Source organism: Corvus cornix, chromosome Z (genome assembly GCF_000738735.6).
Source record: "Corvus cornix cornix isolate S_Up_H32 chromosome Z, ASM73873v5, whole genome shotgun sequence".
NCBI lineage: Eukaryota > Metazoa > Chordata > Aves > Passeriformes > Corvidae > Corvus > Corvus cornix.
This window is the reverse complement of record NC_046357.1, coordinates 28,928,527-28,951,355: the sequence shown is the minus strand read 5'-3', so window position 1 is coordinate 28,951,355 and position 22,829 is coordinate 28,928,527. Positions and strand designations below refer to the sequence as shown.

Below are 22,829 nucleotides of genomic sequence, written 5' to 3'. Positions count from 1 at the left end.
GAAAAGAGCTATCTTTAAAAAAGTCCACATAATAAACTTATAGCATCCACTATCTCACAGTCTGGGTCAAATGATATTTTCTTTAGATAATACTATCCCTGGATACTCACTTTCCACACCACAATTGAGTTAGAGAGTTTCATGCAATGACGCTGACACATGCAGTGTGAACGCTGCTCAAGAAGAGGAGGGGATGCTGAAGAACACAACTTTGATACATAAAGAGTCTACTCTTAATTTGTAGTAAGAGAATAAAACTGCATACATCTAGCAGAGAGAAACTGCTAATATTATGTGGGGTGTGTGCATGTGGGTTTTAATATGACGATATAACAACCAGGTATTTAGTTCCTCTTGCTGATTCTTGAGCACGTACGTGAATTCAGATATTTTTGGACCACTTCTACCAAAAATTCTGAGCATTGCTGTAGAAATAGTTTCACTGGCCCTAGATTTTGTAGAAGCTTTAGACATAGACTACCATGGATACTGTAGCCAAACGGCAATTTCATATCCCACCTTTCAAATCCTTCTCGTTATTCTTCATATCTTGTTAGCAAAAAAAATACCATCAATATTAATCTGATTTTTTCATTCTCTGCACATTTCAGCACTTGCCTAAGACATGATGCCATAAAGGCAAGGTGTTTTTATTTCTTTTTTCAAAACAACAAACAGCATCTGTAATTCTCTAAGGACCATATCAACATAGTATCATTGCAGTTTCCAATGTTCTGCACAACAGACTAAATAGATTAAAGCTGAATAGAATAAAATAGTAAAAAAACTGAGGCAAGATGGTAATCAATATCTTGCTGAAAGTAGATCTGGCTAAATGCAGCTGGTAGAAATGTCTGCCATAATTTACTTGTATTTCTTGTTCTTCTCACCTTCTGCACAGCTGCTATTTCACCTATGCTCTTACTGGGCTGCCCTGATTCTTGAGCGTTTCTTTTTTGTTCAGATTCTCTTAGATGGGTAAATAATTTTGAAAAACTGTAATTTCTATTTGTATGTATTACATTTTTGTGTATATGCATACACATAAACATACACATGTAACCCACTTTATTTGCCCCAGAAACTAACATTAATAGCAAAGTGGGGAAGGAAATGTGTCGGTACTCATTCTTGCCAGACAAGCTATGTAATGGTTGAAGCCACCATCATCATCTATGTCATACCTCCTATATTATTTACTTTTTTTCAAGTATTCTCTAATGTCATGTATTACTCTAATGCACAGTTATTGTTTTAAGCAAATGGAAAACACAGCAAGAGCTGTCCATGAAAATAATTGTATTCACATTCATTTTCCCTTGTGCCAAAGATTATGAAGAAACAATCTTTGTCAGTTATTAGAATAATATCCTATCTAAGCAATGCTTCCACTCTGCTGGCATTTCTAAGTATCAGAAACATGAAACAAGGTGAAATGAAGTGCAACAGCAAAATATCCCCACCCTCTCCTATAAAACTACATAATCAATTTCATCTGAGATAGGATTTTTCCTTACCTTCAGCCATTTATCAACACACTTGGCATGGAACTCGTGGTTACAAGGTAAGACTCTAAGTAGCTGCCTTGACTCAAAATCACACATGCACACCACACATCTAAAAAACAGAATGAAGTTTAAATGTATCTGCTATGTAAGAACAACAAATATGCAATTCCATACAAAACTTTACAGGTATGATTGCAACACAGCAGCTATTTTACTCCTTCAGTAGCTACAGTGATTGACATCTGACAATGGAAACTGAGAATTGACTCTGTGGGGTTTTATGGGTGTTTTGTTGCTTTTCTTATTTACTGTGCTTTCACATTGCAAAGCACGTATTCTTGCTCTTCTGACCTAGCTGTGACTGCAATTTAAAGAAACGAAAATCAAACCATCTAAATCACAGATCTTTGAAAGAGACCAATATACTTACAGTGTCTGCTCTGATTGGTGATTGTTTGGATTGAACCTGTAGGATGGAAGCTGCTCAATGTCTGCTTTTGTTAATCCCCGTGGTTTGGCTTCTCCCAGACGTTCCGCCAAATTCAGCAGTGCCTGCAAAACATGGAAACTAGACATTTAAAAATTCACTGATCAAACAGGCTCTGGTTCTGTTGGTGTTGGGACTGCCATCACATCTTACTACCCCAGCTGGTAGTACAAAACACCCTTCTATTAAGAAATATTTAGAACTTTAGTTCTCCCATACAGTACAAGCTCCTTGGAAAGTCCTTCCGAACTTAACCATCTTTGTAATTATTTAACGTATTATCTTTGGGATTTCAAAACCCACTCCAAGGACCCAATTTCCAATTACTACTGTGACTGCATGTATAGCTCAGTAAGTAATTTGCTTCTGAGGGATCCCCTCACCCTGCTATGAAATGAACAAATGCTGGTAAACCAGAAAAAAATTGTCAACTAATTTCCTTCGTAAGAATATTTGAGTCTGGTCTTGTGAGAGAAATCATAAATTTAATGGGACAGTTTATGATTTCCACTCCACATTGAGGGCTAGTTGAATTAAAATATGGAGATTTTATCCTCAATCCGGAAAACAAATGCATACTATCAAACTTTAAGTGCTTTTTTTGGCTGCTAATTTTTATGTTAATTTTCTGTAAGCCAAGCATTGCAACTAAAATCCTTCCATGTATATAATTTGCAGTCTGTCATGTATTTAACTCACACTCCTTCATGAGGGGCCTAAGAAACGTGTGATACAGAATCAATGCACAGAAAAGACCCTGTGAAAGCTGCAAATGGTACTGATTTCTTACACTGCTGAAACTAGGGCCCAAATTCTCAGAAGACATTGCTTCTTCTGAACCACCACAGAAGTTATTACAGAAGTGCTCATTGTTAAACTGAAGATGTACAACTACACAGAGATCTTAAGGGGAGCACAGGCAAAGAGATGCAAAAATCAGGGTTAATGATGACTAACTCAAGAGAAATCAAATGGAATCCATTAGCTTCAGAACCAGCAAAGAAACAACAATTGGAACAGCCCCATAATTATCTAGGGTATTTAAGAGGGTTCTGCATCTCTAGATGTGAATTACCATCCCCTTCTGACGGCAAGAAGAACAGGCAGTAAGGCAGTTTTATAAACATTACATTTAGATTAATTAATCCTATGATATTAAAACTATTCTGAAAGTTACACTCATAAAACCAGTAACTTACCCTTTTTGAAAGTGTTTCACTTCTGTCTGGTATTTAAAATCAATTAAATTTTGAAAGGAGAAGAGTAGCAGGTAGAACATAAAAGTTGAACAATTTAATGATTACTAGCCTGGAAAGGTGAATTCTGGGGAAGAGCAATAGACAAGAAAGAAAGCTAAACACTCTAGTATCCAGTTTTACAAAAAGAATGTGGAAGGACTGTTTTTGGATTCTGTCTTCACAGTCATCACATTTATTTGAAAGACAAACAAGGATTAAAAGCAAAATATAATAAAATTTTATCTATTGCTTGAGCTAACATCTGTTCTTTAAAGGTAGTTGTAGTTCACACACCAACCTCATAGTTTTCTACCTCTCCATCTTCCACATCCAACTCAAAGCTGAAAGCTGGTCCAACTGCCGGTGGAACTGGGAGCATTGATCTACCACGAGAGCAAACAAGGATAAGGTTCAGCATCATGCTGAAGGAAAGCAAAGAAACATCTGGCAGAGGTAAAGTAACCTTTCTGATGCCTCTCTAGTCAACATGTTCTCAGAACTGGCAAAAATGTTACGTTTGAAGTCAAGAACAGACATTTGAAGTGAAAGAGTCACAGAAAAAGCTTTTTCTGCTACTTTCTGATATTGGGAGTGCTGACTTTTTAACTGCATGCACATTTCACTTGGTACTTTTAACCAAGCTTAGCTTTATTACAAAAACTAATGTCTTAATTACCACACACTATGGAGAACTAAAACTGACAAAAAATTGACATTCTGGTTTTAAATGTATTTCTTTAAGTGGATAAAAGACCATCAAAGAGGAATGCTAAGTTCATTTAGGTCTCCAACACAAAAGTCTTTCAAGTTCTGCAAGCCTAAAATACATGATGAAGATAAATAGGATTTGCTACTGGACAAACTTCCATACTGAAGGCAAGCACAAATTCATTTTCTCATGTACTGTGATGTTGGTTAAAGCCGAACCCCTTCAAACTGAGAGATCAGAGAGATGTTTTTCTGCTTGTATTTTTACCCCCCAAGACAGTACAATGGGTCAAAACTTCATCCACACACACGGAAATGACAAATTCAAAGCACTAATATAGTAGAATCAGGAATTACTGTGCCACATCATGTCCACAATGAATAGGCAAGAAGCTATGACATTACTCTCAGACTGCAAGATGCAAAGCTGAACAACTTTGCTGAATCAGATTTCTGGTGCCATTTTCATGCCACGTCTGACACTGCGCACAGAGAAACTACAGATCTGGTGTCAGTGTTTGACCATTTCCTTGTCAATGTCACCTTTGCCACCAGAAACTTAATCTTTGTTTTCCAAACATTTAATTCTTACTTCCAATACAGAACATTAGATGATAATACATCTCATGTCATAGACCCAAACTCTTCCAGAGAGTCTACCATAACACACTACAGATAATTCCTAAATGTTAATTGTTCCACATCTTTTCCAGAAACAGCTAATCAGAAGCAGAACAGAAATGTGACAGCTGTGACAGAGTAGCACTTCAGCCAATAAAGAGTAACACATCACAGAAGCTCCCACCCTTGTATTTTATAAGTAAGAACCAAACCAAATTAATTTATTCCATAAGTGAAGACTCCTACAATGTGATCCTACAGTGTAACCATGCCTCTGTAAGAGTATCACAGAACTATGATTTAAAATCTGTTGAAGACTTTACCAAGAGTTCAGAAACCAGAGGCTACTGTGCCTCAAAATACCTGCAAAACTACACTGGACAAAAACTGTTCACTTGTATTTTATCTTGCTCAGTGGTGTAGGTCATTCAAAACAGGCTGAAAAGTTTACACAGAAATGGAAGTTTTCCTCCGAGACAGGTGAAATATGCCTGGTCTCTGGTAGAGTCCAACCATAGGAAGTGCCAAGATGCTTGCTGCCTTCTTAATAGCCTACATGGAAGCAAATGTACTTTTCACTTACAGCACATAAGGTAATAGGCTGGGATGGTAAGGGTGTGGTGGTATTGGCTGCTGTGATCGGTATCTGCTGCGCCCTGTGAGTCTTCGAGGCATAAAAGGTGGGTAAGGCTGCAAGAAAGAAGAAAATAAGCTTCAACTGAAACTTGTGGAACTGGAACTTGTGTCCAGTTTTGGGCTCCCCAGCACAAGACAGACATGGACATACTGGAGAGAGTCCAACAAAGGGTCACTAAGATGGGTCTGGAGCATCTCACATGTGAGAAAAGGCTGAGAGAGCTGAGCCTGTTCAGCCTGGAGAAGAGAAGGCTTGGGGGGGGATCTTATCAAAGTATATAAATACCTGAAGGGAGGGTGCAAAGAAGATTGAGCCAGGCTCTTTTCAGTGGTGCCCAGTGGCAGGACCAGAGACATTGGGCACAGACTGAAACACAGGAGGCTTCATCTGAACATCAGCAAACACTTCTTTACTCTGAGGGTGACTGAGCACTGGCACAGGTTGCCTAAGGAGATGGTGGAGTCTCCCTTTCTGGAAGATACTCAAAAGCTGGCTGGACGTAGTCCTGGACACACGGTTTTAGGTGGCCCTGCTTGACCAGATGATCACCCTTCCAGCCTTCCAGTCTGTGAGCCCACGATTCAACATTTTCTATCCTTAATCTCCACCCTCAATAATGAAATCCACTTTCAGTAAAGCATTATTTAAAAAATCCAGCCTCTGCTAAAATCCAAAAGAACCTCAGCCTCAATTTGAAATTACTATTCCCATCTATAATACACAATCAGACCAACCTGTGCAAAAAGTAGTAATATACAACAGAACTCCTTGGAAGTTCTTGTGTTTTGGTCTACAGTCAGTATAGTTTGGGAAACAGGACATGAACTGCTGAGCCTGTTGTAAATATAAAAGCCCAAGGGCTATTATGCAAGCTTCCACACAAGCAGTTGAGTAAAGAAGCCCTTAAAAAATTCTTTAAAATGAAAATTTTTTAAAAATATCTTTAAAAAACCTCTAACTTTTAAGCAGTGGTATATATTTACATTTAGGCTTAAAGGCTGGAAGCCTTTCAAGTGTATGTGGAAAGTTTAATCAGTACAGTTTCTGCAGCTGACCACACCTAGAGAGACACTCAAGGTGAGTGTCACTCAAGGTGAGAAGCTTCAATGCATTCATTCCATGGATAAATCAGGGCACTTTCTGTCATCTTTTACTAAAAATTGTTTTGTATTTTCTACAACTGAAATTCATGTATCTCTATTGAATTCATATTTGAGGGCCTTCAGACCTTATTTTTGAAACAAAGACCCTAAGTCTTTACAAACACGTTTTTCTTCTTACATGTTTGAAACTGGAAAGCACCAAACCCCAACAACCCCAATGACTAACCTAAAATTCCCTAATTTTACATTATGATTAGGTAGCCACAGTCACACATAAAATTAACTTATGAATATAAACACAATGCAAAAGAGCCAGGTTCCTTTTGGTTGAAGTCTTAAACTAGGCATAACAAATATTAATTTTACTGCTTTGCGAATTCTGAAATCCAAAAACATAATTAGAAACTGTTGTGTTCACCGAATGAAAAAGAATCAGAAATGCAGCTATTCAATTCTAATGTTAATGCAAATAAAGCTTTATAAAGATTTAGTATTACTTTATAAAAGGCCACGTGGTTACTTGTAGTAAGTCTCTATTCTACTCCTTAGCAGTAAACAACATGGAGCTGAAGCATCAGAGAGGACACATGCTACTACCTGCAGAAAATGGTATTATGTTCCCTACCTATTTTAACAACTGAACTTAAAAATGAGGGAAGTCTGACTCCCAGCAAAACATGTATAATTTGACTAATGCATCGAAGCATACAGAAGCTTTCAAGTGTCCTGGTCTCCAGAGTGTCTCATAGTGACTGAAAACTTCATTGAAAATCTGTGCATCTTTAAATTAACCATAAGTTGACCACTTTTTAAAATGGTGAACACTTACGTGAACCTTTATAAAAACTGCAGCAAGCATTTGATCAGGTTCTGTGATTTCAAGGAGATTAATTAAAGACAGATATCTGTATATTCTGCAGCTGCAGGGTTTAAAATTTAATTCTTATTTAAAATTTAAATAATATGCCTCTAAAACACTGACAACTTGATACACATGTCAAACAATAAATAATATCAGCACCCATACTTGGGATCTAGCTATTTCTCCCAGCATCACACAGGCAGGAGAGGTTTTTTGTTTGTTTGTTTTTAAAAAGTGACCCACACAAAACAACAAGAACAGCAACAACAACAAACCCCTGACCCATTTCAGGACTAATATAATTGCAGATTCAAGTACAAGACAAAGATCCTATAAGTAGCACCACTGGACACACCACAGAAACACACAATTCAACAAAGTTCAACACAGACTATCCTGCACCACTTTTAATTTTATTTTGTACTGCTGCAGCTGAACCGCCTGTAGATCACCTGAAAGCTGACTTAAATCAAGGTTTGTAACATGGCTATCTTTATAGTATGTATAGTATAGTATGGTATGTTGTGGTCTAAATTATGGAAGCACTCTACAACTGCTTCAAGAGAAGAACGGTTTTTAAAGCATTCTGGCTTTCCTGAGCTGTAGAAACTCAACATATGATGAAGAATTAACAAAAGTGACAGCAGTTTTTCTAAACTGCACTAATTACTAATTACTAATTACTCCCTGCAATAGAAATCATGGACTGTGTGACAACATGGAAAGTTTTCTAAGTAAATGCTGCTGCACTCCGCAGATAACGTTACTGGAAATAATTTGCTGGTGTCATTAAATTATCCTTAACTTGATTAACACATGCTTAAAAGAAAATACCACAGTATGCAGCTATTCCAATAACGGAATATGATTGCAAAAGTGTGACTTTTCAACAAAATGTACTACTAGAATAAAGATCAAGAATGTTAATGCAGCATGAAAGAGAACGTAGCATAGAAAACAATACTTACTACCCCAAATGACATCTCCTGGTGTAATGGATCATGGGCTAAGAATTGAAGAGGAGCTGAGGGAGGCAACGTTGGTGGATGGGCTGAGGGAGGGTATGTAAAACCTCCTACAGGAAGGTGTTCTCCAAGCAATTCTACGTCATTTTCTATCCTTTGAAGTGGCTAAAAAAAAACCAGAGATAGCCTTTGTTGCAGTAATAGAGATGAAATTTTTCCCCAATAAAGAACTGCAGTCCCACTTGTATATTCTGTGCTGCTGTGATCAATTTTGTAGTAACTCTGTGAACAATTCCTAGGTCATTAACACTACCCAAAAAAGCAAAGACAACACTACACATTTGATATAAATTCACCTTTTCCAGCTAGCCATGCTTATAGACCAGGAATTTATGAGATCTAGCAAATACAGGAGTGGCTGTAATTTCCTGTATCTTGCATTTTTCAGGAAAAATATTTGCTCTCCTTCTTGCCAGGCTCCTCTCACTGTATAACTATGTGAGAGAAAAAAATAAACCACCATAGACAAGAACTGAAATTGTGCCAGAAAAACTGAAAATCAGGAGAGGAAACATGGTGGTTCCAGTACATGAAACTGATAATGATGTCCAGTAATCAAGCAGAGGTTTTCCTAGGAGGGTCATGCAAGTAGTCCTAACAAGCAGTCCAGAGGTTGCAGAAGCATGAGATTCCAGATTAGTTTTGTAGCTAGTCAAATCTATTACATCAGTCAGGTCCAAAAGCGCCCAAGAAACAACCAGAAATTCTCCCTGTTTCATAAATACATCTTTCTGTTACTGACACTGAATTCCACCATTTCAAGAAATTCAGCTAAGAAAGCCACCTTGTGGAACCAAAGGAATATTCTGTTTTCCTGTTATGCAGAACAAACAAGATATTCTTAAACCACTACAATGCAAGCTTTTTGCCAGAGCTGAAAGTTGACAGACAAGCGTGGGTAAAAACCTAAGTAAGCAACTCAAGCTAAAACCTGAGTCCACACATTTTGTAAAGGAAAGTCTTATAAAGATTACTACCACAGAAAACCACTTTGTTATGATGATGGAAACTGTTTTCCCATGACTGTAATGAAGTGATTACAACCCTATCCACACCTGAGACACAGCATGAAGGAGTCTCAGCAGTGTTTGCAACAATAAAGCTATATCCTATTTCTGCATTACTGAAATATCTGCATCTTCTACTTAGTGGGGCAAACAAATGGTCCAGTACTCAGACAACCACACAGAAAGTGTGGTAGGCCAAAACTGTAAACCTGGCTTCCCCCTAAATCCAAAACAGGGTCACATTTTCCCATGTTTGCATAGTCCCTATCACTAAGCCAAATCTGCTTAAGCAGACAAGATCAGTAACTTTTGTAAGTGTGAAAAAAAGCTCCAGGAAAAGGACTGGTCATTTAAAAATTAATCAAGAAGTAATACAAAAGAAGCATGTAATTAAAGTAACATTCAGTACTTCTTTCTCTGCTGAGCTTTTCTCTGACATGCTTACTATGCTTACACAACCTCCTCTGGATTCTATTCTGCTTCCTGGGAAAAAATACCTGATGGTGAAGAAAATACCCATCTTTCTGAGAGAAGTAAAAGCGTATGGAAAAACAGCACAGACAATGATGAAATCTGAAGCAAAACACTGAACTTCAGAAGTATTTTTTCATCTTTTTCATCAACCAAGTGGTTACAGCTTGGAAGAAAATCCTTGTTTCCTCAATCAGGTATCAGTACTGTGTACCCATCCAGCCCACCAGGTCTACTGAGAGTGGGGTAAGAAGCATTACTTACCGACCGTGACTGCTGTGCTTGGAAAGGAACAAATTGTCCTGGAGGAGGTAAGTGAGGAGGGTGGTGTGTAGAGATATGAGGAGGATGCAAAAGGAATGGGTCACTAGAAATGAGGGGTGGAAATGCTGCATATGGTACAGGTAGGTGCTGGACTGAGCATGCCTGAAGCATCTGAAACAAAATGAAAACAATATATTTTTGTAGCACAAATATTCCCTATACAATGTTCCATATTCTATGTATTTATTACGGAAAGGTATCCTTATAAGAGAACAGTTCTTTTGCCTTGTTGAAAAAGCCTCCAAAATACACATAAATAAAAACTCATTCAAATACCCAAGGAACAGTGATGAGTACAGAACAGGCTCTAGGAAGTAGCATAGTGTGACATCTGCTAGGTGCTCATGAGGTCAGCAGGAGTTTGGATTTTCGATACTCCAGGATTAGACAGGCTCCTAAGTGATGAGAAGATACATTTATCCTAGTTCATTTTATTTTTCCCACATATCACCATCAAAATAATATGCCAGAGCAATCATCTTGCAATCACTTCAAGCTCTAGATGCAGCTGAGGGACTCTCAGCTGTCAGACTGTACCTAAAGACTTCTGCTGCCTCATGTACTATGAATAATTCCTACAGTCTGCTCGGTTTTGCACTTTTGGGTGAGTCCTATGCTCTGAAAGCAGCTCCCTAGTGACAGATACTATGAGAAATAGTTCTTTTTCTCTCCTTCTTTAAAATCCTGACATAAAAGCAACTTTGGGTACTAAAGTTTGAACAATAAAATGATGAAGGCACTGCAGGGCAACTGGAATGTGCTTGATAGCACTGTTCAGTTTTACTTCCACCTTTCTATATGGCAGAGCAAGGAACCTCCAATCTCTTTTTTGTTACGCTTTGATCCATTATGAGAATGTCAGGTGTGTCTTTTACACTTTTAACAATTAAAACAGCATTTAATTAAGATATTCATTATCAAATCTTGAAAAGAAACACTACCCACCCAGTTTTATATCTCACTTTTTTTTTCTTATTAGTCATGTCACACAGCATACATTTGCATATTGACTATAAGAGCACAAAATGGTAAAAGGAACCAACTTAAAATTAGATTTCAGTAGTGGAGGCGGAACTATCATCTCAATTTGCTGTGACCATGACTAAACATAAATCTTCAAATGCACCAAAACAGTAGTAGATTAATTTGATTTGACTACTATTTTTCCTTAAATGCTGACTATTCTTTTCCCTCAGTTACTGCATCATTTTTCTAAAAAACAAATACTGTAGGCAAGTGTTTCTATGGTTAAAACATATTTTTATTGTATTTTATTAAGTTGAAAACTGTCCTCTGAAATAGCTGAAGATAATTTTGCAGCTAGAACATCTCACAGTCCTCCTCAATACATGAGATTCTTTGGGAAACATCAAAATAGGATTTTATGCGGTAAAGAGTACCCTAGTTCCTATATATATTTGAAATGTTTGATTTGTGCTATGCCCATGTCACTTTTTTAAGTTAGAGCAAATGAGGCCACCTAGCTTTCAAGCAGAAAGAAATAAAAATTACCTGTTTATTCATGCAAGCTTTTAAAAGAGTTTTTCTGTTTGGACATATCACGGAATGACAGAATGGGTTAGAAGGCACCTTAAAGATCATTTTGTTCCAAACCCCCTGCCTTGGGCAGGGACAACTTTCACTAGACCAGGTTGCTCAGAGCTTCATCCAATCTTGCCTTGAACACTTTCGGGGATGGGGCATCCATGACTTTTCTGGGCAACTCATTCCAGTGCCCCACCACCCTCATAGTAAAGAATTTTTTTCCTAGTATCTAATCTAAACCTACTCTTTTTTAGTTTAAGGCCATTCCCCACCTTGTTCTGTCACTACATGCACTTGTAAAAGGCCTCTCTTTGCCCTTCTTGTAGGCTGCCTTCAAGTACTGAAATTAGGGTGCCTCAAAGCCTTCTCTTGTCCAGGCTGAACAAACCCAATTCTCTTAGCCTCTCTTTGTATAGGAGATGATCCACCCCTCTGATTACCTTGGTGGCCTCCTCTGGGCTCACTCCAACAGGTCCCTGTCCTTCCTGTGCTGAGACCCCAGAGCTGGATGCAGTGTTCCAGGTGGGGTCTCACCAGAGCAGAGCAGAGGGGCAGAATCCCCTCCCTCCCCTGCTGCCCACGCTGCTTTGGATGCAGCCCAGGGCTCGTTTGGCTCTCTGGGCTGTGAGTGCCCATGGCTGGGTCATGTCCAGCCTCTCATCCCCCAGCACCCCCAGGGCCTTCTCACAGGGCTGCTCTCCATCTGTTCAACCCAGCCTGTGTTGATGTGACCCAGGTGTAGCACTTTGTGTTCAGTCTTGTTAAACCACATGAGATTTCACACAGGCGCACTTCTCAAGCTTGTCCATGTCCCTCTGGATGCCATCCTGTCCTTGGAAGAACTTCTAAAACTGATGAAGGTATTTACTAAATGGCATTTGTTTACTTCATAGCTACACATGCAGTGAGAGAGACAAATATTGTGAAAACAACAAAAGGATACTGGGAAGTTCACAGATTAAGCTGGTGAGCAGGTGACATGCTGGAGGGCACAGGCTACCTTTGAGATGAATTTTTATACGCTGGAGAAATTGGCTGACAGAAACTATGTAAAGTTCAAAGGCAAATGTGAAGTCTGGCACTGGAAGAGAGTAACTCGGTGGAGCAGGACACTCTGAGACTAATTGGTTGCAGTCAGATTTGCAGAAAAAATATTGGGGTTGTGGTGGACATGTACACAATACCCACAGTCAAAAAGGCTTATGGCATGCTGGGTTGCGTTGCTAAGAACGCAACTCGTGAAACCAGTGAAGTGATTCTGCCCCTCCATTCAGAACTTGTGACACTAATCTCAAGTCCTAGGCCCAGTTTTGGGCGTCCCAGTGCAAAACAAAGACAGTGACAACATGATGACCAGGAGCTTGGAGGAAAAACTGCATAGAAGAAGTGTCAGAACTAGACTTGTTCTGCTTTAAAAGAGAAAACTAAGCAAATACCTTACCACTGTGTCTAACTACTTCTCAAGAGTGGACAGGAACAATCCAAATCCTCCTCAAGAAGCAAAGTGAAAAAGCACAAGCACCAATGGGACCAAGATGCAGCAAAGAAAACTCAAGCAGACATACAGAGGAAATTCTTCATTACAGGAACAGTCAAACACTGGAGCAGAAGTTCAGAGGCGTTGTGAAATCTCCATACTTGGAAATTGGTACTGCAGCAGGTGACCACCAGACAATGCCCAGAGTCCCCTCTTAACTTAAAAGTGTTCCTCAGTTTTATGCTCTAACAGAAGAAAGCATAAAGTCTGCTTGCTGATGCTACAGAAATGTAACTGTTTATATCCACTTGTACTGCATCTATTCTCTCAACACACTTATTAGCTGTTGTACATTCAAAATAAAAACTAGAGCTTTAGTCCTATATGTATTAAAAGGACAACTGCATCATTGAATTAGAAAACATTTTATGAATTGCACAGATAATATACCTATTCAAAGCAGAGGGTAAGATTGTTAGTATCCATTGGATGGATTTCCCTAAGGCCCAATATAGTTTCAGATTTTTCTTTGTTGTTGTTTCTTAGGACATGTTGCTTTCTTGCCTTGCTGAATTTACTGTGTAAGTATTGTTCCAGTCTCTGGGTACTCATTCTGAGATTGCTTTGCTACACTAACACCACCACTAAACAGAAGAAAAAGGCTGTCTCTCATGTTGCCTCAGGGATACACAGCAGTTTATGTAACAGATTTTCACCAACTTGGCAGGTAAGGGGAATTGATTCTCACAAATACTCCAGACTAGCCAGCAGTATGCTGCAGACCTTGTTGCCTCTCATGGGGATAAACGGCACTTGGACATGATAAACACAAATTACCTTTACTCTTCAATAAGCAGCTTAAAGAAATAGATGCGTCATATCGAGGGTTTTGTTTCAGCGCCACACAGGCTTATTCATGTCACAGAATGCACCACAGGGAAAGCAAAGTCACACACTGCTGGCAGAGACCAGCATTACACCAACATCAAAAATGTTCACCAGACGCTGTATGAAGTACTGTGCATGACATTATAGATTTATACTAGAAAAAGATTGAAGCAGCTGTAGTTACAGAGACCCACTTACTGGGGGAGGCACACTGCAAACTGGAAGGTGCTGGCCACTGAAAACCACTGAGCACCCTGGGACCTGCTGCGCGCTGCAGGCTGGAATGTGCTGGCCTGTGCAAAGTGGTATCCCATGTGGAGCCACAGTTGTCACTGTGTATGAAACAGGAACTGTGCCCTGATGGATCTGCAGCAAAAGGGGGAAAAAAAAGTATTTAATAACTTACTGCAAAGTCTTAACACTAACACAGCACAGTACGATTAAAAGCTTTTACTTACATTTCAGAAAAATAATATATTCACAAAGAAAGTGTAAAAGAAGGCACACGGTTGTAATTTCTGTTCATTAAAATGTTTTTATCAATGGAACGTTATTTATTGATTGGAAGTTTCTGGGCAAGAGGGATCTCTCAGTTTAAAATGTTAAAATTTCAGTGGCACCTTAGTCACTCAGAAGTATGTCAGACCTGCCCACCCTCCCTTTTTTCCCCCAGGTTAATTTTATGAAATAAGAAGGTAGTAACTCCCACATAAAAGCTAATCTACAAGCAGTTCAAGTTATTTTTTTTATTTCTGAAGGGACTGATTCAGTATTAATTCAAGAGACTTGTATCTTTAAACAACAAAACAATTTTAAAGATTTTCTTTCTTCCAAAGAGACTGCTCTCTTGATTCACTTTCAGGACAACATTTAAGCTAAATTCCTAACCTAAGTAACAGAACAGCTAACCAGGAAGCTGAAAAGGAAAAGTTAACATGACTAAGAGGCAGTAGACCCTAACTATCCAGATTCATATTAGGAAACCATGTAACCCAATTCTCTAACTAGTGGCAATCCCTAAAATTTAATCATCAAACTAAGATTCAAAGATATTCTCAACCAACAAACCACACGGGTTGTTCTGCATGTTTGAAATTTTGTTGTTGGTTTTGTTCTGTTGGATTTTTTAACACTAAACAATCTTTTAACACTAATAAAACTGAAAAGACTTAAGAGTCAGGCAGCACAGATTAATTGAAAGTAATTATTTCAAATCTCTCTCTTCCTTAATGACCAGCCAAAATAGAACCTGCTTGTTTAAAATGGAAGAACAGCTCCTCAGGAAGGTGAGAATGAGTAAAGAGAGCTAAACTATCGAACCGGTAGTGTACAGCCAGACAAACAGAACACAGATCACTGAACAGAGGTTAAAATCTCAACCTGTGTATCAATGACAGAAACCACTCTCAGGAGAGACAATGAACTTGAACCAGTTCTGGCTCTGCAACAAAAGTTGGGTGTAAGTGCAATGCTGTGCATGATCCTGGAATGTTTATTGGTCATAATAATAGTAGAAAATGACTTCTCAAAATATTCATGCCCCTGAACTGTAAAGTAGCACCATGGAAGACCCCATTTAGTCTGGAAATACTGACATCTGAGCACAGATGGTGTGTGGCAGTGGGATGGAAAACTGTTCAGCCAGACTTGTCATGATGTAAGCTTACAACATAAAGCAAGAGCATTATCTGATCTGCAGCAGAAGAACTGTTAAAAATATAAGTTTGTGAGATGGCTAGAATGGCATTGGCTTCCATCCTTGCACTTGGTCCCAAAAGCAAATACTTCCCTGCTGAGAACTGCTCTGCACACATCATATGACACATCAGTGCTATGCAACTGCACAGAATGCAAACCACCATTTAAGCAGGGATGTTAGAGCTGCATTCTGGGCACATGCAGCTTCAGATCTGGACATCCACACAGCCAGGTCTAGTCATGGCTATGTAGCAACTAGTGTACTTGTGCTGCAGCCTGTTAATTTAGCAGACAACAACAAAGGTTACCTCAACAGGATCACAGAATCATTTAGGCTGGAAAAGACCCCTAAGTTCATCAAGTCTAACCACTAACCCAGCACTGCCACTCCTAAATCATGTCTGTAATTGCCACACCTATGTGTCTTTTAAAAACCTCCAGGCATGGTGACTTCACCACTTCCAGCCAGTTCCAACATTTGACAATCCTTTCAGTAATTTTTCCTAATATCCGATCTAAACTATCCCTGTGCAATTTGGCACAATTTCTTCTTGTCCTGTCACTTGCCACGTGGGAGACCAACCCTCATCTGGTTACAACCTCCTTTCAGGTAGTTTTAGAGATTGCTAAGGTCCTCCCAGAGCCTCCTTTTTTCCAGGCTAAACCCACCCAGCTCCCTCAGCCACTCCTCATATGATTTGTGCTCCAGCTCCTTCAAGAGCTCTATTGCTCTTCCAAGGACATGCTCCATCACCACAATGTCCTTTCTGTAGTGAAGGGCCCAGAACTTCTTTTACAGGTCCTCATTACAGAATTCTATACAAAGTGCTGTCACAGAGAGGAATTCTTTACTTTCTGGACCAACTATGTATGTAACTTTTTCATAAAATTTAAGGAGGAATTGACTAGGCTTGAATGGTTAATTTAGTTATGCAACAAAACTGCTGTGAGTTCTGCTGTTATGTAGCCAACCAACAACAGGCATTGTGAATTCTACTTCTAAATAATACATTTTAACAATTTAATGACTCCTAAGCTAAGGTGAGGTATTTCACGTGAAATCGAACACATAATTAGCAAGTACCATCTCACATCCTCATCACAAGAAACTAATTACGAAAGCAAAATAACTGATTTCAAAGGTTTTAGACAGAGACCTAGAGAAATATGCCAATTAATACATTGACAAATTGTTAAGTATGAATTATTAAGTATCAATCTTCTTTATTAGAAGAGTGAACTTTCTTTTTGGTTTTTTTTTTTTATTGCCTACTGCAATGCATCATTCACATAATAGTCAACAAAAACCACCACTCTGTAAGAAGTCAAATAGAATTTAGTGCTCTGTGACCTTCATTGTCAACTATGAGGTGAAGTGAACTATTTAGTGAGGAGAGGGTTCCTGAAGATGTTGGGAAACTCCCCCAAAACCAAACACATCTTGAACAGCCTTCTGTTTGTACTCTAAAAATTTTACCTGATCATGAATGTCAACCATCACTGCATTCTGCTGTGGTGGGTGAGCGGCTGGGTGCAACATACGAGGAGATACATTCGGTGGGCGAAAGGCTCGAGGCTCTTCTATTGCTTGCTGCTGTCCATAGGAGAGATGGTGATAGTTTTCATCCTGGCTAATAGAATTATGTCTAGACAAACGATCTCTCCTTGTTCTCTGACGTCGAACAGGAGGACTGGAAATGCATTAAAAAAATTAGAGGTTATATAAGCGACACAAATCCTTCTTAATAACTAAAACCTCAGACAATAAAATACCAAGAAAATTTTAAACTGGAAAATTTTACTAGAACAAGCTTATTAGATTGGAATAAAACTTTTACTGACGGAACTGTTAGAATCCTTAAAAATGATAGTTTTTTCAGTATGGAAACGCTTAACATTGCATAGCTTAATGCTGTTAGGGAAACCAAGAGAAGAACTCCTATGTAAATATTACCTTGTTAAAAAATATGACACTTGGATTGCCGCAGTTGTGCTCAAAAGTCAAGACAGCAATCTTCATAGTATTTCCATGCCTTTATTCTATCTAGGTAAAAATCCTTCATTAAATGATCACAGATTTCCCCAGGGTCTTTGTTTCAACCATGCCACAGAATGATTGCTTGCTTAGTGACAGCAGAAAAAACAGCAGACTTCTTTGAAGAAACAAATTAATTTTTCAGCTCTCACATGTTCACTACATAACTGAGTGCTTTCTAAAACTCTCTCCAGAAGATCCCAGGAAATCATGATTGCAGTATTTTTTCTTTCTTGGAGTGGAGAACTTCTGTAGATAGACAGATTTAGACCAAAGCACATACCTCTTTTGAGCAAGTGATCTACAGGTGTGTAAGATTTGATTATATATTCTTATATAAATGTGTGTATGTTCTGGGCAGAGCTGCAAATACCTTGAGCTGAAACTTACATAAATCAGAGACCAGTGGCTCAGGTTCAGCACTCAGAAAATGATGCACAAAGAGGTGATAAACTCACTATAAGAAATTTTGAACAAGTCACTTCTCATTTATTTGGAAGGGGAAAGCACTGCAAGCACAAAATGATCTTGCAGTACTTCCAGCACATGCCTTCCAATCTCCATGACACACACAAGTTACAGGTCCCAGAAGCAACAGCAAATTAAAGCTACATGGGGTGAAATGGTTTCCCATTTATGAAACGGGCTAAAGGACCCAAACTGCAGAGAACAGACAAAAATGATCTGTGATCATTATTGGAACACGTCCTCTCCAACAGTGCATGGAACAGAACTTCTGCTATTACTGAATAAAAATCAAATAAACCTGAAACCTGTTGGCAAATCCCAGGTCTTTCTCTGGTTGAGTCCAATTTTCGTGCTGCATGAAACAGACATACTCCGGGGAAGTGAGATCACTTTACCAGCTATCCACATGCTACTGTGAGTATATGATACAATGTCTCAAGCCACTATTTTTCAACCCTACTTCACAGAGATTTTATGACATTATTGCCTCTGGAACTGAAACAAATGCTAATTCTCAAGAGGTCAGATAGAAGGCATAAGGCCAGGCTGTAACACAGCAAAGAAAAACCCAAACAAACTAAAAAATGCATAGCCACCGTTATTTTTATAAACTACCATAGCAGAACATACAAGCTGAGTTTTCTTCTAAGCATCAAGAACCTAAATTTACATTCTTACGAATGTACTTTTCTTAAATCCAGTTTTCTTTCATTAAGTTTTTGCTGCATCCTCTATTGCTATATTACTAATATGATACAACTGCTACATTCTCCTTAGGTAAAATTGGCATATAATTTCTAACCATGGAACTAGTAATGCAGAAGATGTTCCTGTTTGGAGTGCTCAGGTTGTTTTAAATTTGCTATTTCCTGCTATGAAATAGAAATGGTCTGAATATTTTAATATAAAAATGTCTGTGTGAGGATTTTTCTTTGGAAAAGCTCCAAAAATAGAGGAAAGTTACGAAAGCACCAGTGCTTCAGAAGAACAGAAATTCTCTTGACTGCCACCAGCACTTAGACAAGGTGGCTTCTCAGACAAGGTAGTTCTCATAAAACTAGTCTTGCCTCTGTCTTGGTTAAAAGGCCTGGCTTTACTTTTCTATGAACCCAGAATTATGAAAATGCCAATAAAAGCTGGCAAAGTTTCTGGAATGACTTTTTAAATGAAAAAAGAAGTATCATTCTCTGGTAAAAAGCAAAGCTGTATTATTTCCTGTGCAGAATTATAAATTATACTATACTTTCAGTCAGCAAAATTCAGAGCATCAGGATACATAGCTTTATTAGCTTCTGAATTATTGGAAATTACTTCAGAATAATTGTCAAGTCATGGGTCTAAACTATTATTAAACATCAGTAATGAACTTGTGTTTAAAGTCTTTAAAAAACAGCCACCAAAAAAATCCTCTGTTACTACATGCACATTATAAACATGGTAAATGCCAGGTTAAAACCAAGAGACAGGATAAAGTGGTGAAAAAATTGCAGGAATTCCTACCCTCAGGTAAGAACAGTCATCAAAAGGTACCCATAACTGCAGAGTTAGTATGTGCAGATCTTAGTATTTCTAACAAGGGTGATTTCTTTGCAGTAAGACATTCTTGAATCCTTTTAGCTCAGAATTACATTCAAGACAAGGAGGAAAGGAAGCACAGATGAAAGATAAGGCCCAGCAATGCAACAGATCCTCCCATTTCACAATGACTGATAAATTGGAATGGCCTTCTCTGTTTCATATGGGCATACATCATGCTTTTACATTCATAATTTATCTGTACTACATATAAGTATCTAGACAAAAATAATCTTTCTGCAAATTTACACCAGAAGGCTATCTTTCTTAATGCAGTATGTATTTGCTTACAATGAATCAGAATAAAAAACCCACAAAAAATTAGGGCACTGTTATGTTAGGCACAATACAAAATCACTGATACCAAGACGTAAGGTCTAAATAGTAAGCCAGGTAGTTAAAAAAATCCAGGTAATAAAAAAACCCAAAACAATCTGTCCTGACCAATAGGAGCCAACTGGTAGGACGGAAGAGTTAATGCTGATGACATTGGGGCAGTGATGTCCACACTAGACACACTTCATAGGTTTTGTCTGCACTTGCCCTACCTAGCCTGTTTCCTTAAGCTCAATGACCATTTGCAGCTGGAGTGCACCTTTCATCTTATTTTAACCTGAAAACCCGGTGAACTCTTGAAACCACTCTGCAATGAGAAGAGAAAACAAAGCAGGCAAAACAGGAAATTTGCTTCAAAAGCATGTGCATAACCTCACCTAAAGCATTAATAACAGATGTACTCATAATGATCTTAAGAAATCAAACTTTTGTTCCATAAGAATGGCTATTAGTTCTGATATGACTCCAGAGCATTCTTAAGACTCAAAAAGACTCCTGCAAAACAAGAAACACATATGTGGTGTTCTCCCTAAAAATCCTGGTTCCTGAAGAAGAAACTGGGTCCAATGCTATTCTGCAACTGACCTAAAGATAGCTCAAATGCAACACTGCACCCAAGCTAAAAAATGCCCTGGCTCAAGTGCAGGGAAACAAAGTACTGACACATTCAAATGTCTCTGATTAGAGCAAAAACTTGTGTTACTAGCCAGGAGCAGGCGAGCTGGCCCTAGAAAGAGTAACAATTTGTGTCCACAATGCTGCAGCCAACCTAACAGCTCCTGTCAGACTGAAGATGGCTTTGCAATGAGGTGTCTTGCTGTTTGCAAATGGCTTACCTGCAAAAGCCACAGACTACTACCTTAGTGACACTTGACTGCATCTGAATGTCAAGACACTTGTCCCATGCACATTCACCCCTTACACATTTCTGTTCTTATCCTCCATCCCACAGTATATCCAAACTGTTGAGATTCTGCTATCTAGCATTTATCTTGTTAAGCACAGTGCTTAACTCTGCAGATGTTAATGAACACTGCGAAGAAATTTGTGTAAGCTGACTGGACACCAAACAAACATGACCAAATGCAAATATTCTAGGCATCTCAGTTCAAGACATTTGATGTCAAGATAATGTTGTGGACCAAATGCCCCTAACAGAGCATCCTTGTACCAAACTATATAAAATGTCTGATCTTCTGTCTTCACAACAACGCTTTTAAGTTCACAATTCAACCTCTTTCCCAAGTCTGACAAGCTGCATTGAGAGCTGCATATTTTGCATGCCACTGACAGAAAGCTTTCAAAGTCATGAAGCTGAAGCAAAGATACCAAACTAGTAGGTTCTAAAATTCCTTGCTTCAAAATTACTGGCTGATCATTGTTGACAAATCTGATTTGTGCAATCTGAAGAAAAATAGTTAAATATATCTTAAGCCTAAATTTTATATTCATTAAAAAGCATATTCACTTTTTTTTTTAGTACAAACCAAGCCAAAACATTTCTTAGAAGCAAACAGAGACAGTGTGTTTTAACTTGCATAAGATGACTCAGTATTTTTGAGGCAGAATGTGAGGAAATGAAAGCTTCTGTTTTGGATAATTTGCTTAACTGGAATAGCAAAAAAGTTCGTGGTTTTATGCTTTGCTAGACTGTTATCTGTCCAGGCACCAGTTCCAATCTCTCTTCCATGACCACTGGAACTTATTCTGAAAGCTCTGCTTTGAGAAGTTAATGAGCCACAAGGTAAAACCAACATGAAAATCTATATCCTGTTACACGTGAATCACCCACCTCAGCAAACATTTGACACTATGCTAACCTCTTCATCTCCCCAGCTAGTATCTTTCATCTTTATTTTGATTGGTTTTAAGTACAAATATAACTGTGACTTTAATGAAAACGATGGTATTACATGAGCAACTCTTTAACACCTTTAAAAGTACCCAGATGAGAAAGATTTTTCATTGCACTTTTCTACATGCTTTTTGCCTCAGTGCAGAGTAATAGAGAATTAGATTCATAATAAAACACGTTTTGAGCACTCTTTTCCTCAAGTGGACTATTCACATAAATTACATGATGATGCACAAGCCTGAATTACTTCCAGTAACTTTTTAGTCACAAATGCAGTATCTTACAGCCCAGGAAATGTTAACATGTTTACCACATTTAATCTAGTCAGTGCTGCCCAAAATACACCTTCCTTGAGGTAAAATCAGAAAGAATAAGAACTTGTTTCCCAAGCTACACAGCTTGCTTACCTCCTCCTGTTTCGTGCAGGTGTGTTGCATCGTTCCCCTGAGAAGTGGTGTTGGTTGGGTCGAGCCAAAGGAGGCTGCCTATTTGATGTCATCTCCCATGGTCGCATTGGTGGTGATGGGGCTGGTGATGCTGCTGTGTAGTCAAAGACTGAATGGGAAAGGCGTTGTCGCTTGGGACTAGGACTGTCTTCGCTCTATGCCAGTGCAGAGAAAATCAAAACAAAACAAAAACAAAACCCACCTCCAGATGAGTGAATTACAAGCCATACTTCAGTTATTGCTTCACAGCTAGCATTAGGAGTGATTTATTGAAGACTTAAACACCATGAAATTTATCACCTGAAAGTATTCACCTTTATATTGTGTTTATAAACACAGATTTTTGATGGTTCCCTAACCCCTGGAAGAATTACTACTAAATTATACTTTAGTAGCACTAAAATATAAAAACTCCAACATCCACACAAAATCAAAACTCTATCAGAAAAGAGTAACATGAAGAAAATAAGGCATCACCTATTTTACATTCCTCCTGCCTCAGCACTTACAGGCTA

At 38.5% G+C, this 22,829-nt stretch overlaps 1 protein-coding gene across 7 annotated transcripts in view; it reads right to left on the bottom strand.

The window, feature by feature from the left end:
* RNF38 (ring finger protein 38) overlaps positions 1–22,829 on the bottom strand; it is a 104,349-nt gene that overhangs the window by 5,455 nt on the left and 76,065 nt on the right. For 6 of the 7 annotated variants that reach the window (XM_039567110.1, XM_039567112.1, XM_010400079.4 and 3 more), the window contains 9 exons: positions 22,276–22,469; positions 17,077–17,290; positions 14,100–14,267; positions 9,932–10,102; positions 8,133–8,294; positions 5,146–5,252; positions 3,532–3,616; positions 1,939–2,060; positions 1,518–1,617 (listed from right to left, as the gene is read on the bottom strand). In XM_039567110.1, coding sequence (XP_039423044.1) covers positions 1,518–1,617; positions 1,939–2,060; positions 3,532–3,616; positions 5,146–5,252; positions 8,133–8,294; positions 9,932–10,102; positions 14,100–14,267; positions 17,077–17,290; positions 22,276–22,469 — 1,323 coding nt within the window. The remainder of the gene's footprint in view (positions 1–1,517; positions 1,618–1,938; positions 2,061–3,531; positions 3,617–5,145; positions 5,253–8,132; positions 8,295–9,931; positions 10,103–14,099; positions 14,268–17,076; positions 17,291–22,275; positions 22,470–22,829) is intronic. The other variant, XM_039567111.1, reaches the window with a different exon arrangement.